The sequence below is a fragment of the Gymnodraco acuticeps genome, unplaced genomic scaffold (genome assembly GCF_902827175.1).
Source record: "Gymnodraco acuticeps unplaced genomic scaffold, fGymAcu1.1, whole genome shotgun sequence".
In the NCBI taxonomy this organism is placed as follows: domain Eukaryota; kingdom Metazoa; phylum Chordata; class Actinopteri; order Perciformes; family Bathydraconidae; genus Gymnodraco; species Gymnodraco acuticeps.
In genome coordinates this window covers 5,146,499-5,164,987 of record NW_022991154.1, presented here as the reverse complement: position 1 = coordinate 5,164,987, position 18,489 = coordinate 5,146,499, and the positions used below count along the sequence as shown (strand labels likewise).

The window sequence follows — 18,489 nt, the reverse complement described above, 5'->3', positions numbered from 1 at the left end:
ATGTTTCATAATTGTCATGATAACTATATTTTTTACCTTTTTTTACCCCATAATGCAACACAAACATTTTTATGAACAGTCAATCATCTTGGACCACATTATTGTTTATAGATATATTTCGTTTTTATTTTCTTTGTCGATGTATTCATGTTAAGCTCCCTTTTTATGGACATGGTTTAATCCATTTCAGCAATGTATAATAGATTTTACATTGTACTTATATAAAAGTATACAAAAAGCAGCTGCATAACACCTACACAGTATGTGTCCGTAGTTGTGAAAAGGATTAGATTGCCATTCAACCATTGGCAAGTGTTCAAAGCTAAAACTGTAGTCGAGATTAACATCTCTTTATGACAACGTAGCGGATGTAACCACTGGAATCTCTGAAATATAATGACGCAAACAGAACTCTTTATAATTAGACATCTGATTAATTTGAAGTTAAATATAGTCCTACGTAAACATCTAGAGTAGTAGGAGGTTACCCTCCTCAGTGTGATATCAGTTTTGGTGCCTTGGTCATTCTGGAGTCGTAATTTCAATACTATTTGACTAATCTTAGTACAAGATGGCTGCAAATGATTGCCAGTGTGTCCGGAAATTAGTGATGGATGTGGGTTCCAAAGAGACTGGCTGATAACACCAACGTGTTACGTGCATGAGTGAGACCATGTTCAAGCCCAAAATGTGACGTCCCAGCGTGAAGCATGAATGTCTCTATCATAGCTGTGAGTGCAGCTCATTAATCTCGTTATCAGTGGTATGAGGTGGGGTTGGCAGGCGGGAGCTGCGTCTGCTCCAATTCAAGGCTTCCCTCTGGTCCCCGCCAATATAAGAGCACTTTTCTTCTTATTTTTCAAGCTTTAACATTCTTGTCTGGCAGCTGTGCAAGCATGTTGTGGAACAGAGCTGAGAAGCTCTTAAGCTACTAATGATCTGGAAAAGCCGACTCTGGCCGATGTCTGTAGTGGGGAAGAGAGGAACCTGCAGCTTCTCCAAAACTCTCCAGCTAACATTACAGCCAGAGTTAAATTTTTTGAGAATGTCTGCAATCATTCAGACAAACACATACTGTATGTGTTATTAGAAATGGAAGGTGGCTGATCCCCTTTTATACTTTAGTATATTGTTACTTTTAACTTAACTTAAACGGAACATATTCGAAGAAAACTCACATTTTTAGTGCTTGTGAACATTTATTTGGGTTTCTCTAGTTTATATAATCCCACCCAATAAAATAAGGAAACCCGGCCGGTTTTATGACGGCCACATTGAAAAAACAAGTGATTCGAAATGCCATTCATATTTGGCTCCCCTTGCTATGTCACATATTGTTTTTTTCTGAGTCTCTCCACCCACAGCTTGATAATGACCTTTGCAAAGGTGTGCCATATTTTTCTCCCAAGCTAATCAGAGCAGATTGGGCTTTTTCGAATTGGGGGCTTAAAGAGACATGGGCGTTTCAATGAGAAGATGAATACTGTATATTTAGACACACAGTATGAGTTAAAAAAGGTGTTTGTTTTTTTAACATTAAAGTATGTAAACATGTTGTAGTAGAAACCCAAAATGAATGTCCTGTCCCCTTTAAAGCACTTTATTTATTTTTGCTGGAATTATTAGAAGTGTTTTTTGTGGTTTCTGTTGTATGTTTGAATATGTGGGTTGGACTGAAAGTGTGTGTGTGTATGTTTTGTCTGTGTATGCACATGTGGGTACTTGTTGACCACATTTAACTGTGTGTGTTAGTCAAACCCTGGGGTTAATGGCATTAGCAGGCCATGATTGGGGCTGATGGCTTTTTGCGACCATAATGGCAGCTCCATTAAGTGTTTACCGTGAGCCATTCCACATGTCAGCTGTAGTCAGGCAGCCAGAGAGGAAGGAGCGAGGGGCCGCAGCAGCCTGGGACGCTGGGAGGGAAGCGAGACAGTTTAGTATGCCAGAAAACATCCACCCTGCTGAGGCGACTTGGAGTAAAACATTATTTATTTGGAGATTCTGTTTGGTAATAGCATCTAAAATGAAGCAATCTACAGGGATTAACGAAGTATTACATTGTGTTACATTCATATTAGCAGATTTAGGCCTAAGAAGTAAAGAGTTAAGTGCCTGAAACAGCATTGTTCCAGTCTATGGCATCACGGTGCTGAGTGAACTGTGTGACCTATAAGAAGTGCTCTGAGTCAGCAGACTGCCTTTGGTTTGTACCAGGGATTTTCCCGCTGCGTAGTAGCTTTGGTTGTGCTCTATCTGTTCTCTATCTGACAGGGGCATATGGAAAATATTAAATATAATTCACTTTCGGTAAAAAGAAAGAAGTGACATATCAGCAATACTGAAGCCATGAGAACTTAGTTGGTTTTAGCCTGAAATGCACATTCTCATATTTACTTATTTGTGATGATTCACTGCTTTTTTCAATTTGATGTCATCATAAATTGTGTGTGGAGTGTGTTTTGATTTCAAAATGACATAAGAGTGAGCTAGACAACCTCTTCAGCCTATTACTCTCCAGGATGGATTCAGTGCCTTTTTACATTTTTCTTTATTTGGTATTCTATATTTGTGTCTGCGTTTTAACATCTTTAGTCCTTGTTGGAAAAGAATATTGTTGCTTCATCTTCTTATGCCTTCAATCGGTGTGTTTTGTAGTTCAGTAAATCAGTCAATCAAAGGATATACTTATACATTCAAAGTGGGCAGTATAAATAACACATCTGGCCTACTATAAAAAACAGATGGTAATTTGTGGGTAATTTAATATCTGAAATATCCATAAACTTGTGTAAAATCTTGCAGCTCTGCTAGTAACATTCCATTTAATATATTTTCAAAAATACAATTTCTAACGGTTTTCATATTGCCCAATATAATAAGAACAGATTTGTTAGCCTTAGCAAAAAATGTAACAACATAATAATAATAATAATAATAATACATTACATTTATAAAGCGCTTTTCCTGGTGCTCAAAGCGCTTAACATGTAGCAAAATATCACAATTCAACTGTTGGCTATGTTTAAATTTTCTGGTAGGACAACTAACAAAAATGGCAAAGAAAGGTCAACCAAAACACAGATTTCCAAACCTTCCCATCAGTAACTTAAAAAATATCAACAGACATTATACACACCCATGTTTTTCTACATTGCACTAAACACAGCATTTGAACTTTGGTTGCCAGGTTTCCCCTTGTGTGTGTGTCAGAATATATTTCAGGTAAAGGGGTTGCGGGTGGCTGCAGGGGTCAGTATCTGTCTCTGAGCCGGAGTGGAGTGTGGAGTGTGTGATGGGGGTCATCCTGTGGCCATGTGAACAGGAAGGTGCGGGTTCGTTGTGAAGGGCTGAACCCCTGAGCTGTTTATCAGATAGCTAATGAAGCAGAGCAATCCTGAGAAGAACTGGGGGAGAAAGGAGGGGCAGTAGACGGGAGAAGAGAAAGGGGGCAAAAGGTAAAATAATGGATCGTGTGGGCTGATGTAAAAAAAGTTTGAAAAAACAAGTTAAATGTGGGAATACCCAGGCCCACATTGAGGCCAATATTATCCCCTTAGCTGTTATCCCTTAACGGAGTGAGAAGAATGCACCACAGTCTCTTGTGATTTCATTTTATTTCCAGACAAATACTCAGCATATTATTTATCACATTTCCTGGTTAAAAATCAGCAGAGGCCATATCACTCAGCTCCGGCCGTAAACATTTTCTCTGGCTGCGAGAGAATCCGAGCTGCGTTCCCAACTCCCATCATCACAGCCATCCAGATTACTTGAGGCCACACATTCATCACTCAGTCCTAAAGCTTCATTACAAGTTCAAATAATCAGCCAGTCCAGATGATCAAAACAGCATTACAGTGTTTTACATTTCACAGCTGATTAATCCGATTTACATCGAGAAGGGTTTAGTTCTTTAAAAATGGCAGAATGTTATGGTCCAAATGAAATCTTAGGCAACATCGATGGTGTACTGTTTGCTTAAACATGACATAGCAACATGTCAAGTCGCAAGTAAGATATTTTTGTTGTTTTGATTAATGGATCTATAAAATGACCAAAATAATTAAGAATTGTCCAAAATGTGATTGTTTTTTTCCAGATATTCCATTTAAAATGATATATAGCATAAGAAATACAAATATTTACATTTAAGAAGCTTCAATGTCAACCAATTTTCCAATTTTGATTTGAAAAATTAGAGAAAAGTTTAATCCAATTTGAGGCTGATGAGTATAATTGTTGGTGTATATGAAACATGTTTTTAAAGAAAGTTGAGTAACTGTAATTCTGGCAATCCACTAACCAGCTGTTGTGTTAGAACTAGTAGCAGGCTTTATTCTTATTTATTATTTATCTGCTGAAATGCTGATTACTACAGTTTTACACCTTTAGTTGCACTAAAGCTGTTTTTCTACGAGTGGGTCCTTGTTTTGTTTATCTCTTGCACACAAAAACACATTTCTCCTGTCAGCTAACAAGCAGTAAATGTGGAAACAATTGGAAACACAGATTCTGATGGCCCTCTCGTCGTGGAAAATTGGACACGCTCCGATTCGTTTGTTCAGCTGTCAGTCATACACAAGGTGCTATTATTGGCTCATGTAGCAGTGTGAGAATCTGGTGTGTTCATCAGGGGCCGGCGGGTGAGGGGTCGGGCTCAGGGGAGCCATCAGTGTTGAGCGGTCAGTTGACCCTGAACGATCCTGAGATAGGATGGCCTCGCCTCCCCGAGGAGGAGCATTCCATCGCCGCTGGTGTGTGTGTTGATCGGTGTGTGTGTGTGAGAGAGTGTTTCACAGCATGCTTGTGCTTATACAATACCTTAATCAGAACATACAGTTCTTCAGTACACAAGTCTTATAATACTAATAAAGGACTGGCTTACCTAAAGCCAGTTGAGTAGCACTTGAAATGTTTGGCTCTATGAAACCTGATGTACTTATATGATTCTGTTTTCTTCAAGGTTGTGTCTTCCTGGTCGAATGTACTTATTGTAAGTCGCTTTGGATAAAAGCGTCAGCGAAATGCAATGTAATGTTATAACATACCTTGAACTGTCTGACTTTAAAACAAATGATTGACAGCATGGTACAAAGTAAGATATCATTGCCATAATATTGGAGAACAAGTAAATGCTTTTCATGAGATTTTGATAAATGCAGCCTTCTCCCCAGAGGATGAACATTTTCTATTTTGGACACAATGAAATCTTCTATAGCAACATCAACATGTGAAATTTAAAGCTTTTACAAAACATGTGTACCAATTATAGTGCCATGAAAACTGAACTGGAAATTCATGGTCTCCAGAAGATTCATTCCTTTGATTTTAAGATGACATATAATATTCTGTTGATAATCAGGGCTCTCATTGTGTTTTTCCCCAAAATAATAATTCTTCTTATGCAATTTAAATCTAAAGATAGATAGATTTAGATGGATCAACATCTCATGTACACATTTTTTAAAGCATTTACTGAGTATAATTATGCTCTAGCGGGAATAAAAGAGTGCACCCTTTATGTTTTATTTTTGTGAGATGAACATTTAATGAACATTGATTCTTGTAAGAGCTTCTCCTGGGAAGGAGATTTTTTGTATCTGCAATAGACACACCTATAAGTACCTCTGCACAGGGAACACTGCTGAATGTGCGGCGGGAGACAGCAAGTCTCTGCCTTGTCCAACTGTATCAAATACAACATCCTGATTTGGCTGGATGGAACACAGACACACATAACATTCAATACAAATCCAAGTAGAGCATATAAACTGATCCTGAGAGCTGAACTGGCAAAGCGTTTAAGTGACTTTTTAGAGACCGATAGGAAACCACCTATAGATAGCAACTGTGTGGCTGAACACATTAAAGGGATAGTGGAAATGGAACCTCAAATAGTTTCGTTTTAACTTATATACAAGCATAATTACGTACCAAAACAATCACACCTGATTAAAAAAATATAATAAATGCCTTACGCATGTTAGAAGCACTTTATTGCAGCTTCCCCGAAGTTTTTTAGAAACGAAATGTTCGACTCAGCCAAACCGGAAGTGACGAAAATGTAGGAAGACGATACGATAACAAACCATGGCGTCTATGCAGAATGAACGTGGAAGGGCAAATATACCAGACAAAGAAGAAGGATTGTACGAGGTATCCAGTGATGATGGCGAGTCAGAAACATCCTCTCGGCTTTCCTACGAAAATTTCGTTTTAGGAACTGAATCTGAATCCGGTTCAGTAAGCGACGATGGTGACAATATTGAGCCAGACGATGGACCATTACGTCCTTATTTGTTCGAGCCCGAGCCCGAGGTGATGGTTCACGGCATGGGCAATGGCGAGGATGACCAGGACCAGGCGCCAGATGATGCACCCCTACGCACAAATAATCTTGACTGGTAGGTCCCTAAGCATAGCTCACGCATCTTAACATCACCTGTAGCCTTTACAAATATTAATCATTGTTAACCAGTTAATCCCGAAGGTCCCCCCAGTGGACCCCTCCCACAGTTTTTTTTCTCTCACATGTCTCAGGGCTTCTTAACATTTATGAAACTATTAATGTTTCATGCCCTTTTAAAAGGTAAGAAACTCCGCTAACTGACAATAAGAACAATTGTTAGCTAGAAAAAACACAAGCGTAATACCAAGCCTTTGAATTAGCATTGAGCGAAACAATGCTAACTAATGCTAACGCTTTGTTACACACAACACACGGTAGAAATGCCCTTATTACTATCTTAACTGCACAAACAAGATATACGATTTAAAGCTGAGACTCCACAGATTCCACACATGTAATGTCATCACTGTAAGACCTCGAATTCCTATAGCTATCAGCCAGATAAGAGAAAGTAAACAACATCCGGTTCCAAAAATATTACAATAATTACGTCTTACCTTTTTTGATTTGTGATCAAAAGTTGTGTTCAACGGAATAAAAACGCATCTCAAGGTTAATCCAATGTCGTTGTGTCACGTAGAATTGTTTACTGATAATCAATCATCATATTTATGGCAATATACTCGGCTATTCACATGCAAATGCTATTGAATGTCCGCCATTGTTTGTGCCCGGCTTCCTATGCTCTCGTCATCACCCGAAGATTCCCGACGATTCCCGAAGTATTTCGTTTCATTGAGAGGGCGCAGTAAAATTGAAAATAAAATGAAACTATGCGCATGAAATAAAAAAAAATTGTTTATTATGCTTATTTTTTATAAAAATACATAAGTTAAACCCAAAATTCGTGGATTTCCACTATCCCTTTAATATGCCAGAGCAGAACACTACTAGTTATGATGTCCATGTGCCATTTAGAGTCAAATTGATAAATCAAATATTGTGTGATTTAGGGTGAGGCTATCATGTCTGGTTTGGGTCAGAGACATATAATAGAAGAGTTACGACAACGGAAGTCCAAAAACGGTTATCGTCACGTGGTTCATGTAGACGAGGATCGTTCCCCGGAAGTTCATGGCGGGCAATGTGAATGCATTGATAACAGGAGATAGAACTACGATTTTTGGTAATTATTAGTGAATAAAGGTTTTGATTTGCAATATTTATACAACAATTCGATATGTGTATGTGTTTACATCAATATGTTTTAAAAAATAAAATAGAATTTGCTAATATTAAGTGATAATATTAGGATTAGTGTGAACAACTAGTTTACATGGTAGGCTAACAGTGCCTTGGTTAAAGAGCCTGTTGCTGTTTATTTATAGCTTTGAATTCTTTAAAACCAATATTATCTTCTTAAACTTGTATGGTAGTCAGGAGCATCACTTTCTAATGTTTATTGATATATTTAGAGGGAGGGGATCTAAAGTAATGCTTTAAAATTCAGATTAGATTAATGTCTACCATTTTCTTAAATTCATGGTAGTTTCAGTAATCCCATGGTAATTGAGGACACAAGTTATCTAAATGACTAATGTCATCTTTATGGCTTTCAGAAAGGACAGGAGACCGACAGGTGACTATCAAAGGACTAGCAGCAGCAGCATGATGATGATGATGTTAAATGTGTTGCTTTAGGAACATCCATTGCAAATACATGGAATTCAATAAACATTGAATAGCATATCATGCAGTTTGTCTGTGCCTTTTCCTCCTTGTTGTCCTGGTTTGCTGTGCTGCCTCCTAGTCGCCACCATGGTTTGCTGTGCTGCCTGGGGATGCTCAAGTCGCTCCGAGAAAGGAGTACGAATGTACGGCTTCCCCACTGACACAGAGCGGAGGAAGCAGGAGCAATTTCACGACCAACAGCAAAAAAATATGTGATTTATATACAAACACTGCATTTGCACTTTTTCACAAAACGAAAACCACACCATTGGGAAAGCTTAATGTTTTGTTTAATACAAAAAACAGGGAAAGGCTTGAAAAACACAGAGTTGAGACTCAGGGTGCAGGGTGAGGGTCTCAGTGCAGGTATTCAGGCTCCATTGAATCCCCCTCTGGTTCTTGTGCTGAAAGAGGGATAAACAGACAGGAGAAAGGGTTATACACACCTATATAGCACACCTATTGGATAGGAAATTGCCTTGGGGAGATAAGGTGTGGTCTTTGTTCCCAACTGAAGTTATGGAACTTTATTATTTGTGAGTTTAACAAAGTATGAAAAATGGCCTCAGTAACAGATGTGATATGAATTTCTATAAAGTTGTCTCACATTCTTGGTCATATTTTATATACAGTATGTAATGAGTATAACATGTCCAGTAAGTATAAAGTGTTTCCTAATACTGTGTATTCAACCACTATGGAATATGTATGTGGGCAGACAAAACTGAGTTGTTCTGTGTGTGAAGTAACCTCAAGTCACTCCGCAGGCACATTTTGATGCAGACCAGTTTGTCAAGACAAAAAAGGGCAAGACTAGGCTGAGAGCAGAGGCTATACCACCATCTTCGTGCATCGCCCTGTGGTCAAAAAGAGAAGGGCCCCTGCACCACGATTCACCCCGGGACCTGTATCTACAAAGCCCATAGCTCATGATCACAGCCAGGGGCGGACTGGCCATCTGTAGAATCTGGAGAACCACAGAACGGCCGGTCGTCAAGGGCCGTTGACGGCCGGCCGGCCCTTTAAAAAAAAAATTGTTTAACGGCATCATTTAAGTTGCGCTGACGGGCGACAGCGGCCGCTAATGCAGTTGTGTGGTTCTTATCTGTCAACAACACACGAAGAAGAAAAAAGACCGGCCACACGAAGAGAAGGGATTAGACGCCGCGGCAGACAGGAAGAATAAAAAAACATGGATACAAATCAAAGAAAACGAAAAGAAAAAGGTGGGGCCGAGAAGGCGAGAACAAAAAAGATGAAGTCACTCGCAGGTGAAGCATATACATGTCGCAAATTGACAGACCTTTTTGGCAGCAGCGCTGCTACGAGCATTATCAGCAGCAGCTTAGAACAAGTGCAAGATGATGAAGAGAATGATGAGGGCGTGAGTTCAGATATACAGCCAGCCTCCTGCGTTCATGATGAGGGACAGAGTAGAGCTGCTGGAAGAACCAGCTCAACTGGCACACGTGCAGGGCAAGAGCAAGAGGTGGGTGAGAATTATCCCTTGAACTCAGTGGCGTTTTCTCCTGGAGGCCAAGGGAAGCCAGGCTTCCCCTGTTTTTTTGGATTGTAGTTATAATTTTAATAAATACATAAAAACACTTCGTTTAGTTTCGGTAATTATTCCGCCGGCCCATCTCTCCCCCATTCTCATTGAGTATTTTACAAAGAGTGAAACAGCGCCCCTCTAGATGTTATGGTGAAACAGTAGATTGCACTCTGTTGCGAGAGGAGGCTAGCCGAAATTGGCTTCCCTTGGTGAAAATAATTGAGGGATTGACCAATCAGATGATGCACGTCATGCCTCACAATCCAATCAAATCGCATCAACTTCAGTTCGTACTGTAACTGTCATCACTGCCCTTAAAAAGTAGCAAGCAACTGAAGCAAGTGCAATTATGGAGGGTGGAGATTTGGAGTATTTCATCAAAAATAATTTTACTAAACTTCCGCTACAGGAAGCAGCTCAAAATGAAATCTGATGACAGGCCAATGCCCAAACTGGAGCTGTGCACAGAGAGGGAAAAAGGAGCGAGTCGGACGTAAAACTTTAAACAATAAACAGCGGATTTCTAACATTTGACATTTCATGTGGCTGGACTGGGTCAATTTTAGTCCCAGTCCGCCCCTGATCACAGCGATAGTGTGAAAGGTGACACAGGTATAATAAGTATGAACTTCCCGTTTAGAAGCCCCTCTTCTCTAATTCAACAACGTTGGACCAAATAGACATTAAGAGAACGGAATTTACAATTAAAAGGCTGTTCAACGTGTGTTGCTAACTTGCTTCGGTATCCTAGCTTGATCTGTTATCTGTAAACGTTCCCTAAATCTACTAATTTAGGGATAATCCACTGACATCCTTTAATACACATGTTCAATTGAATCAGATGTACTGATAATATCCGCAATATAAATCTTTAAACTTCTTCTTACCTTTAAAAGTCCGTCACGAACGGTCTATTCTGCTGCAACTCCACAGCTCTGCTAGCCTTGGCGCTAACTTCCGGGGAACGAATGAGAGGCTCCACGATCCGCCATTGCTGTAAAAAAAAGTGGTCCATTGGAGTGAACGGAGATGTCATAACTCTTCTATTATATGGCTCTGGTTTGGGTGTTGTCCATGATTTGTCTTACAACTTTAACCCTTTCATGTCATGACAGTTTATTGTAAGAGGTTGGTAATGGCCAAATAATGTCTTGTTCAGCATTAGGTTATTCTTAGCTTCAATCTCTCGAGTCACTTTGTTACAAAAAAAAAATGCCAAATGTCCTTAAAAAAGTCCAATGAGTGAAGTCACAAGTCTTTTATTATAGATAAATAGCAATGGTAGAATATTTGACTTTGAGCTGTCTGCAGATGTAATGATGATGAAGTATGGACTGAACACAAATCTACTGAAATTGAGCATAGCTTGTTTTATCTAAACATACTTTAGATTTGTTTTCCAGCCCCAAAAAGTTAACCAATAATCTAAACCTGAAATACAGAGGAAATGAAATAAATAATCAGAATCAATTCAAATCTAAATTATACCCACCATTACTGTATACAACACTATAAACATGTCTATGCTTGTGTCCTAATTCCATTTGTCAGTGCGTGTGCAATGTGAGCATTTGTCCGTCTGTCCATCTGTCTTTCTGTCCCCTTTGAGTCTTTTCTAATCAGGCTAGACATGCCAGAGGTCGGCAGCTCTGACCCGCTGGCTCTGGTTCATCATAAATATTATGGAACCACGCACAGACGCCCTCGCTGGCTGTTTAATATAGTGCTTGGTCTATTGAGGGATTCAGACTCTCAGCTTTCACTGGGTTATATAGGCTAATGATAATACTGCCTGCACCGTGGAGTTAGAAATAGTGAACACTAGTCAGGACTGGATACTGTTGTCATTTTATTTCTGAACGTTTATCATCTCCTTTTGTAGTCATTTTAAGTGCTTTTGACCAGTGCAGTTGTGTGCGCGTGCATAGGTGCACGTGCATTCATGGACACATAAATGCCTTGTTGTGTGTGCCAGCAGCAAAGTGGGCCTATGGGAGTGTTCTGTCCTCCGTTCCCACGCTATTTGTCCCATGAGTCCGTGCTGTGACGTCAGGACAGAGGTACGGGCGAATGCCCCGCTTAGAGGTCGCAGGTTCACTTCCTGTCTGTCAGGGCCGAGTTGGGCAGGGTCCAGTTTGGAGCGCCGAACTGTCTTTATGATCTCTCAGTGTTTTAACCTCTCTGCCCCCATCTCTCTGTCACTTACAGGCTATGTGGCTGATGCTGCAAGAGGAGGTGCCAGAAGATTTCATCATAGCGACGGGGGAGGTGCACAGCGTGAAGGAGTTTGTGGAGAAGGCCTTCATACATTTGGGGAAGACAATAGTGTAAGTGCACACAGACACACAATACTATCTCACACGTTTCCAAAAATGTTCTCTGTTTCTGGAAAAAAAGTCAGGTTTCCATGAAGGTCGCAACAATCGCAGGAAACACATAATAATATTTGTATAAGACTCCAGTCTGATTTGAGAAATAAAGGTAACTGTATAAACTGTAATAAATTAGTGATTTAATTATAATTTCTCATTCAAAAGTAAAAAAGACAATAAAACCATTGATGAGCGTATATAAATGTGCATAGACTATTCTCTTCATACACACTTTACAGCAAATACAACAGCACAGATTGTTCAGAATATCAGTATGAGAAAAAACGACACCCTCTATCCTTAGACCCTCACATCGTACAAGGAAAAACTTCCAGAGAAAAACCCAGTTTAAGGGGGAAAAATGGGAGAAACCTCAGGGAGAGCAACAGAGGAGGGATCCCTCTCCCAGGACGGACAGACGTGCAATAGATGCCGTGTGTAAATCGAAGAGATAATACATTTTACAGCATATAGACCGAATGTTAGGAAATGCATGTGTCTGTAATAAGAAGATGAATCCACGAGGATGTCAACTACAATCCTGTGGGAGCCATCAGGGAAGCAGCATGACGAGACCCAAGGCAGGACCGCAGAGACAGGTTCAGCCACGACCCGAAGTCCACGACTTAATCCAGAACTCAGGATAGAGGATCCAGGACACAGGACCACAGCAAGAAGATCAGCCTCGACTCCGGATCCCGGCGTAGATATAGACACAAAACAAGAAAAAATGTGGCTGGGTTAATCGGAATAAGAGAATACACGTATTAAGTTCCCAGCGTTAGCCTTCAACATTACTTTGTCTTCCAAGTCTCTGTGCAAATCACTTTTTATTTATTTTTTCTCTCTGGCCTTCTAGGCTTCTCTTATCAAGAATAACTTTTATCCAAGACCTTTTCCCTCTCTAACCTCTCGAGGTTTTATTAGAGGGAAACGGTTTGTAGAGTGGCTTAGACAGGCCGGGGAGTGTTATGATTCGTAGACACAGCGTACCTCACTATCTCTCATCAATTTCCAACTAAGGCTCCAGTGGCGACCTTGTTCCCTGAGTGTGCCTCTCCACCTATGTTTCTTACTCTCTTACTTGCTACCCTTTGCCCTCAACCTATTCTAAGGGAGTGCTTGTTCTTCCGTCTCTCTGTCTGCGTCTCTGTCTGCGTCTATGTTATAAAGTATTTAATATATAAACCATAGTATGTATAATATATGTGTGTATATGTATATATATATATATATATTTATATATATATATAGTAGTATAAGTATAGTATAGTACTACTATACTACTTTTTTTTTACCCCATGGTCCAATACAAAATAAGGTAACACCCCGGAAAGTAATCATCTAGCTATCAGCCATTTTAACCCTGTCGATACCAACCCGGACAAAAATGTGAAATCCAGCAAATTTTATCAGTTTTACTGACAATTTGCAAACTGGGCTTTGCAAATGTCCAAATTAAATAGGTACCAGTGTGGATGAAAACAATGTATAGGAGCACAAATAGATTTTCTTGGACGGAGAAGAGGAAGAATCTACATCGATTACCAAAGAAAATCATTCAAAAATAAGTGAAGAATGTCATCCCCGATGCATCCTGAATGGCGCACAAACAAGCAAGAAATAGTAGAAGTTCCAAGTTTGAAAAAGGCTTTATTTAGAAAACCTCTGTCTCCCAGTCAATACCACATCTCAGTTCCCTCCTCTTTCTCACCTCTCATTCACCTCCCCCTTGTGTCGTGGAAGACACTGACATGTTGATGAAGGTGTGTGGCGCTGCCGTGTTGGCTTCAGAAAACCCACGGGTGACATGTTGTGTCTGGGACCAGACGTTAAAGAAACAAACTGCACAAGAAATAATCAGGGAGACAGAGGAAGGGACGGCTGAAGCCTCCGGCAGCTGTGCAAAAATGTTTCCTTCCCGCTAACATTTGTGTCTTTCCAGGTGGGAGGGGAAGGATGAGAAGGAGGTTGGCCGTTGCCAGGAGACAGGAGTGGTACATGTCAAGGTGGACCCTAAATACTTCCGTCCTACTGAAGTGGTAAGTCGGGGTTCTCCCTGTGTTTGTGTATACAAATGTTTGTTTCTTCTTAAAAATCTTTCAAAACGTAATAAACGCCATACAAATGTTATTTTTAAAAGGATATTCATGGGTAATGAAAGTAGTAAATATGACCCTCTATTACATTGAATTCTTTCTTTAAGAGCTAGCAAAATGACCTGAACACTTAGTCATGTGTTTGTTGTTGTTGCTATTTCATTGAGTAAGACCATAACTGATGGACATCTGAGTACATTTACCCAAGTACTGTACTTAGTAAATATTAGTAAATAACGATGTTCAAAATAAAATAGTCCCTCCTTTGCCTTCTGCACAAAACATAGTGCGAGGTGGTTACTATCCAACAACACTAACAGCTAGCGAACATATTAGACAGAGAGCGTTGATCCATTATTTGGCTATTTATTTACATTCATTAGTATGTTGCCATTTATTGTGCACCCACTGAAAAACTGTCCAGCATCAGTAGCACGGCTTACGTGGTCACTTGTATAGGTTGAGGTTGTTCTAAGCTGTTGCTTGGCGTGGCGAGAATATTGCTCCACTTTCTCCGGTCCCCGAGATTCGGCTTCCACTAGCTCTGGAGAGAGCTTTCGCACCTGTGGCAATTAACGGTCATCATCTCTGCTTTGTTTCAAGACCCGCATCAGAAAGCTTTTGAATGGTAGTACTTCTCCAGTTGATCTACCTGCTCTTCACGTAGCTCTGCATGTCGTTGTTTAGGTGCTTTTTTTTTTCTGGAGATAGGCACTCCTCAATCCACTCCTCCATAGTAAGACCCCCCCCCCCCCCCCCCCGGAGGTCAAAGTGAACCTTAAATGTTTCCATCTTAAACTTTGTAAGTTTGTTTCGTAACGGACGAAATGTAATAATATTTATAAAACGGACAAGTCAAATCAAGCAATCTGATTGGTCGATAGCGTTTTTGCGGACCTTTTTGATTACAGATTTGAAAACATCGTTGCTTGCTTTAAAAGTAGCACAATTCATTATGTCAAACCTTGGAAAGTATCTAGATATCCCTGCCCTGATGCCAAAGGAACTGCACACTGAATACGTTTTGCCGTTTGATGTCTATGTCTGGACCGCTGCGTAAAAAGGAGGGTTTCTGCCCTCAGTTTGCTTGATTTGACTTGTCCATTTTATGAAAAGTAATTAACACTAGCTGCACCTTTACCAGCTTTGATAACACTTTAATGCATCAATCATTATAATTAAAACATATCATATATTTTATTTTGAAATGGACCAATCTGCAGAATGAGTTATTTTACTGTTGATACTTTAAGTATATTTAGATGCTAATACTTTTGTACGTTTACTTGCGTAACAAGTTTGACACTGATTTGTGCTTGCAGTACTGTCAGAAATACTGACCATATCAACAAACTGCACACATTGCTGCAGAATGAAGTTGCTCTGCTATAATAATAATAATAATAATATGTAACTCGTATAGTTGTACAGAAAGAAATTCATGACACAGCGCAGCACGTTCCATATACCTGACCTTAACATGAATGTTTCATGTTTTCTATGCGTGTATCTGATTGCCGGTCATTGTGTCTGGGACCATAGAGAACACTTATCAGCTGTCCAGTTGACAGCCTCTGGGTGCTTACTGTAAGCTGTTATACAGCTGGAAACAGGCCAGTTTGCCTCTTTAAGAGTAATGGAGGCAGCATCCTGCCAGTTTGTGCTGAAAAAATACTCATATTCAGGCAAGTACTCTGTTCTTTACGTATGAGGGGAAGTGTATTTGATGGACTCATTCAGCTGATGAAGCAATTCTCATGAATGGATTCTGCTTTGAAAGCCCATGAGAAAAAGATGCGCTGCCTGTACCAAAAAAAGCAATCATATTATCCCTCCATCTTTCCCTAGGTGTGAAGTGTCTCTGATATTTGGGAGGTCCTTCTCTCATCGCTGTGGCCCAGGGGTATTGTGGCTGCTCCCCTGGGGATGGTGTAGAGTTACCCAGGGGTGTTGTGGTCGAGATTAGCCGTCAGCCCTCGGTTTAAAGCCTCTGCTAAGCTTTGGCCTGGCGAGATTAGAGCTGAGATGAAGTTGAGTGATGGCGGCGGATTAGAGAGGAGGCCCTGCTGACTGACTGTTGAGGAGATGGAAGCACCGGTCACACACCTGGGCCTGTTTCTTTGTGCGTGTTGGGCTCATTCATTTATGGTCTTAACCCTGAATCCACATTGAGAACTCCTCCAGACACTTTTCAAATCCACCAGTCCTAATATACTGTGTAGTTGTGAGCTACCCTATTAGGCAACCTGGTCCAATAATAGAGTTTAAACTAGTTGCAACATCCGCTCATAGACTTGATCAGCTAAAGAAAAGTGTGAAGGCAGCTGCTCAGGAAGATTTCAAGATCCGGTCAGAACAACACAAAATAGTTTCCAATAATTGGTTCCTTCATATGATCAAACAAAGAATTGTTAACTGCACATCTTGTTGGGGTCAGCATAGAACATTAGAAAATTGAAAATAAAATAAAAATGCGGCAAAATCAGCGCTTTGTTTTAGAGAAACCACATTACTATCAATGGCTCCTCCTTAAAGTTCAGTTGGTAGAGCCCCATGTACTGGGGTTTGGAAACTAGGAAGAATTTTATTGTTTCAACTTTGAGGTTAAAACAGTTTGGCATCACTTATTTAAATAACAAAATATAAAGATTATTTTTAGATCAAATCACAAATTCAGACTATGCGAATAGGAGACACAACCAAAAATAATTTAGATTGACAGAATAATAAAAAAAGCGACCAAAAGCAGGAAATCCTTATATTGGAGCACCTGGAACCAGCAAATATTTTCTTGAAGAAATCACTCAAATCAACTCTTCTGTCTCAATGCTTCACAGTCTGCATTTCACTTTCCACTTGTTCAGTTATTTAGGTAGATTAACCAGCAGTTTCTACTACTTGCACATGTGAATCAGAGGAAACAAAGGTAAAGATTGCAGGGATAAGAAGAGGGAAACTGTTCCGCCATTCCTCCGCTCCGTCTCACAGTCTCTTTATTCCTGTGCTAGGAGTTAAAGAGACTGAAGAGTGTTTAACCTCTGACCTATTCAGACAGGAAGTAGCTGACACCGGGCTCACAGCTCAGCATTGTGTCTCTCCTGAAGTGGAAATACCTGTCATCAAGAGTCTGTGTACGTACGTGCATTAAGGAATCCAGCTGACTCAGACTCTTTCGTTGTTGTTTGCTGTTTCGGTGCAAGGGAATTCGGAACTTTGCGTAGCCTATGTGCAGGAGGAGTAAGTCCTCAGGCTGTGTGCTAATATATATGTAATTCATCATCATCTCTGTCAGTGTGTGTGTCTGACATGAGCTCATTCATCTCCCCAGCCCCTTGGGACAGGGGCTAGCAACCATGGCGTGTTGAGAGGGGGGTTAAATGTGCAGGTGTGCTTCACATGTGGTGCAAGTGTGTGTTTCTTTGTGTATAATTGTGCACCTGACTGTGTTTATTTGGGATACAACGCCTCGAGGCAGCAGAAATGACAGCGACTTTAACTTTGTTTACGGAAGCTGTTTGCGGCATTTGAAACATGCTGGTTGTAAATATAGGCGCCGCAACTTCCTTCAGCTATATTCATTTGTTAAAGCAAAAGACGTGTAGTTTGAAGCTGTCAGGGTAGTATGGAATAACGCTTCAGGAACGTTTCAAACTGCTCCATCTCTCATGGCTGCTGCATGTTTCCATTGTGAGCTGTCAGTAATCTCACGTCAGCCTGTGGGTTTCGGCCAGCACGGAGGTTTGGCTCAGGTGAGCGGCCCCGCCTGAGTCTTTGCAAAGGTGAGTCATGAGGTATTATGCCCTTTTGGTTGCTACGTGACATGCAGTACCGTGTCCATGGCTTTCAATATTCCTAGCGTCCATCCATCAGGTGGTTTCCTTGATCTGGTTCTCACGGTTGTGTTTAGACCTTGTTGGGTGATAAACCATGCTACAAATTCAAATGTATATATTTTATTAGGTGTGTTAATTAGTACAGTATAATAGATGGATTAGTTTATAATAGTTACTTATACACTAGTGATAGTAGTGTTGCCATACTTTGGATAAGGAAAGTCAAGAACAGAATATGCTCGAAAAAAGAAAAGTGCATACCACAAAAGAAGTTATAGGGTAACTGCACCATACAATAAACTGGAGAATTTCCAAGGATCAGATTTAAAAAGTAAAACAATCAAGATCGTTGCTACAGAGGCCAACATATTGTAATTTGTTTTTTACATGCACAGAATAAATTCTCCAGATATGACCTTTATTGCGGCTATATGTTGGAATGCAAAGGTTCAAATCTTTCTAACCAAATATTGAACGGATCATTGGGCATGCTGATGCATGATTTATGTATCATTGAATCATTGGTTACGATAAAACAAACGCCAACAGA

At 40.2% G+C, this 18,489-nt stretch overlaps 1 protein-coding gene across 1 annotated transcript in view; it reads left to right on the top strand.

Annotated features, from left to right (window-relative positions):
* The window catches only part of gmds (GDP-mannose 4,6-dehydratase), a 221,983-nt gene that overhangs the window by 169,880 nt on the left and 33,614 nt on the right, over positions 1–18,489 (top strand). Inside the window, exons 8-9 of the mRNA XM_034237438.1 lie at positions 11,844–11,962; positions 13,953–14,049. Of these exons, the coding sequence (XP_034093329.1) occupies positions 11,844–11,962; positions 13,953–14,049 (216 nt within the window). The remainder of the gene's footprint in view (positions 1–11,843; positions 11,963–13,952; positions 14,050–18,489) is intronic.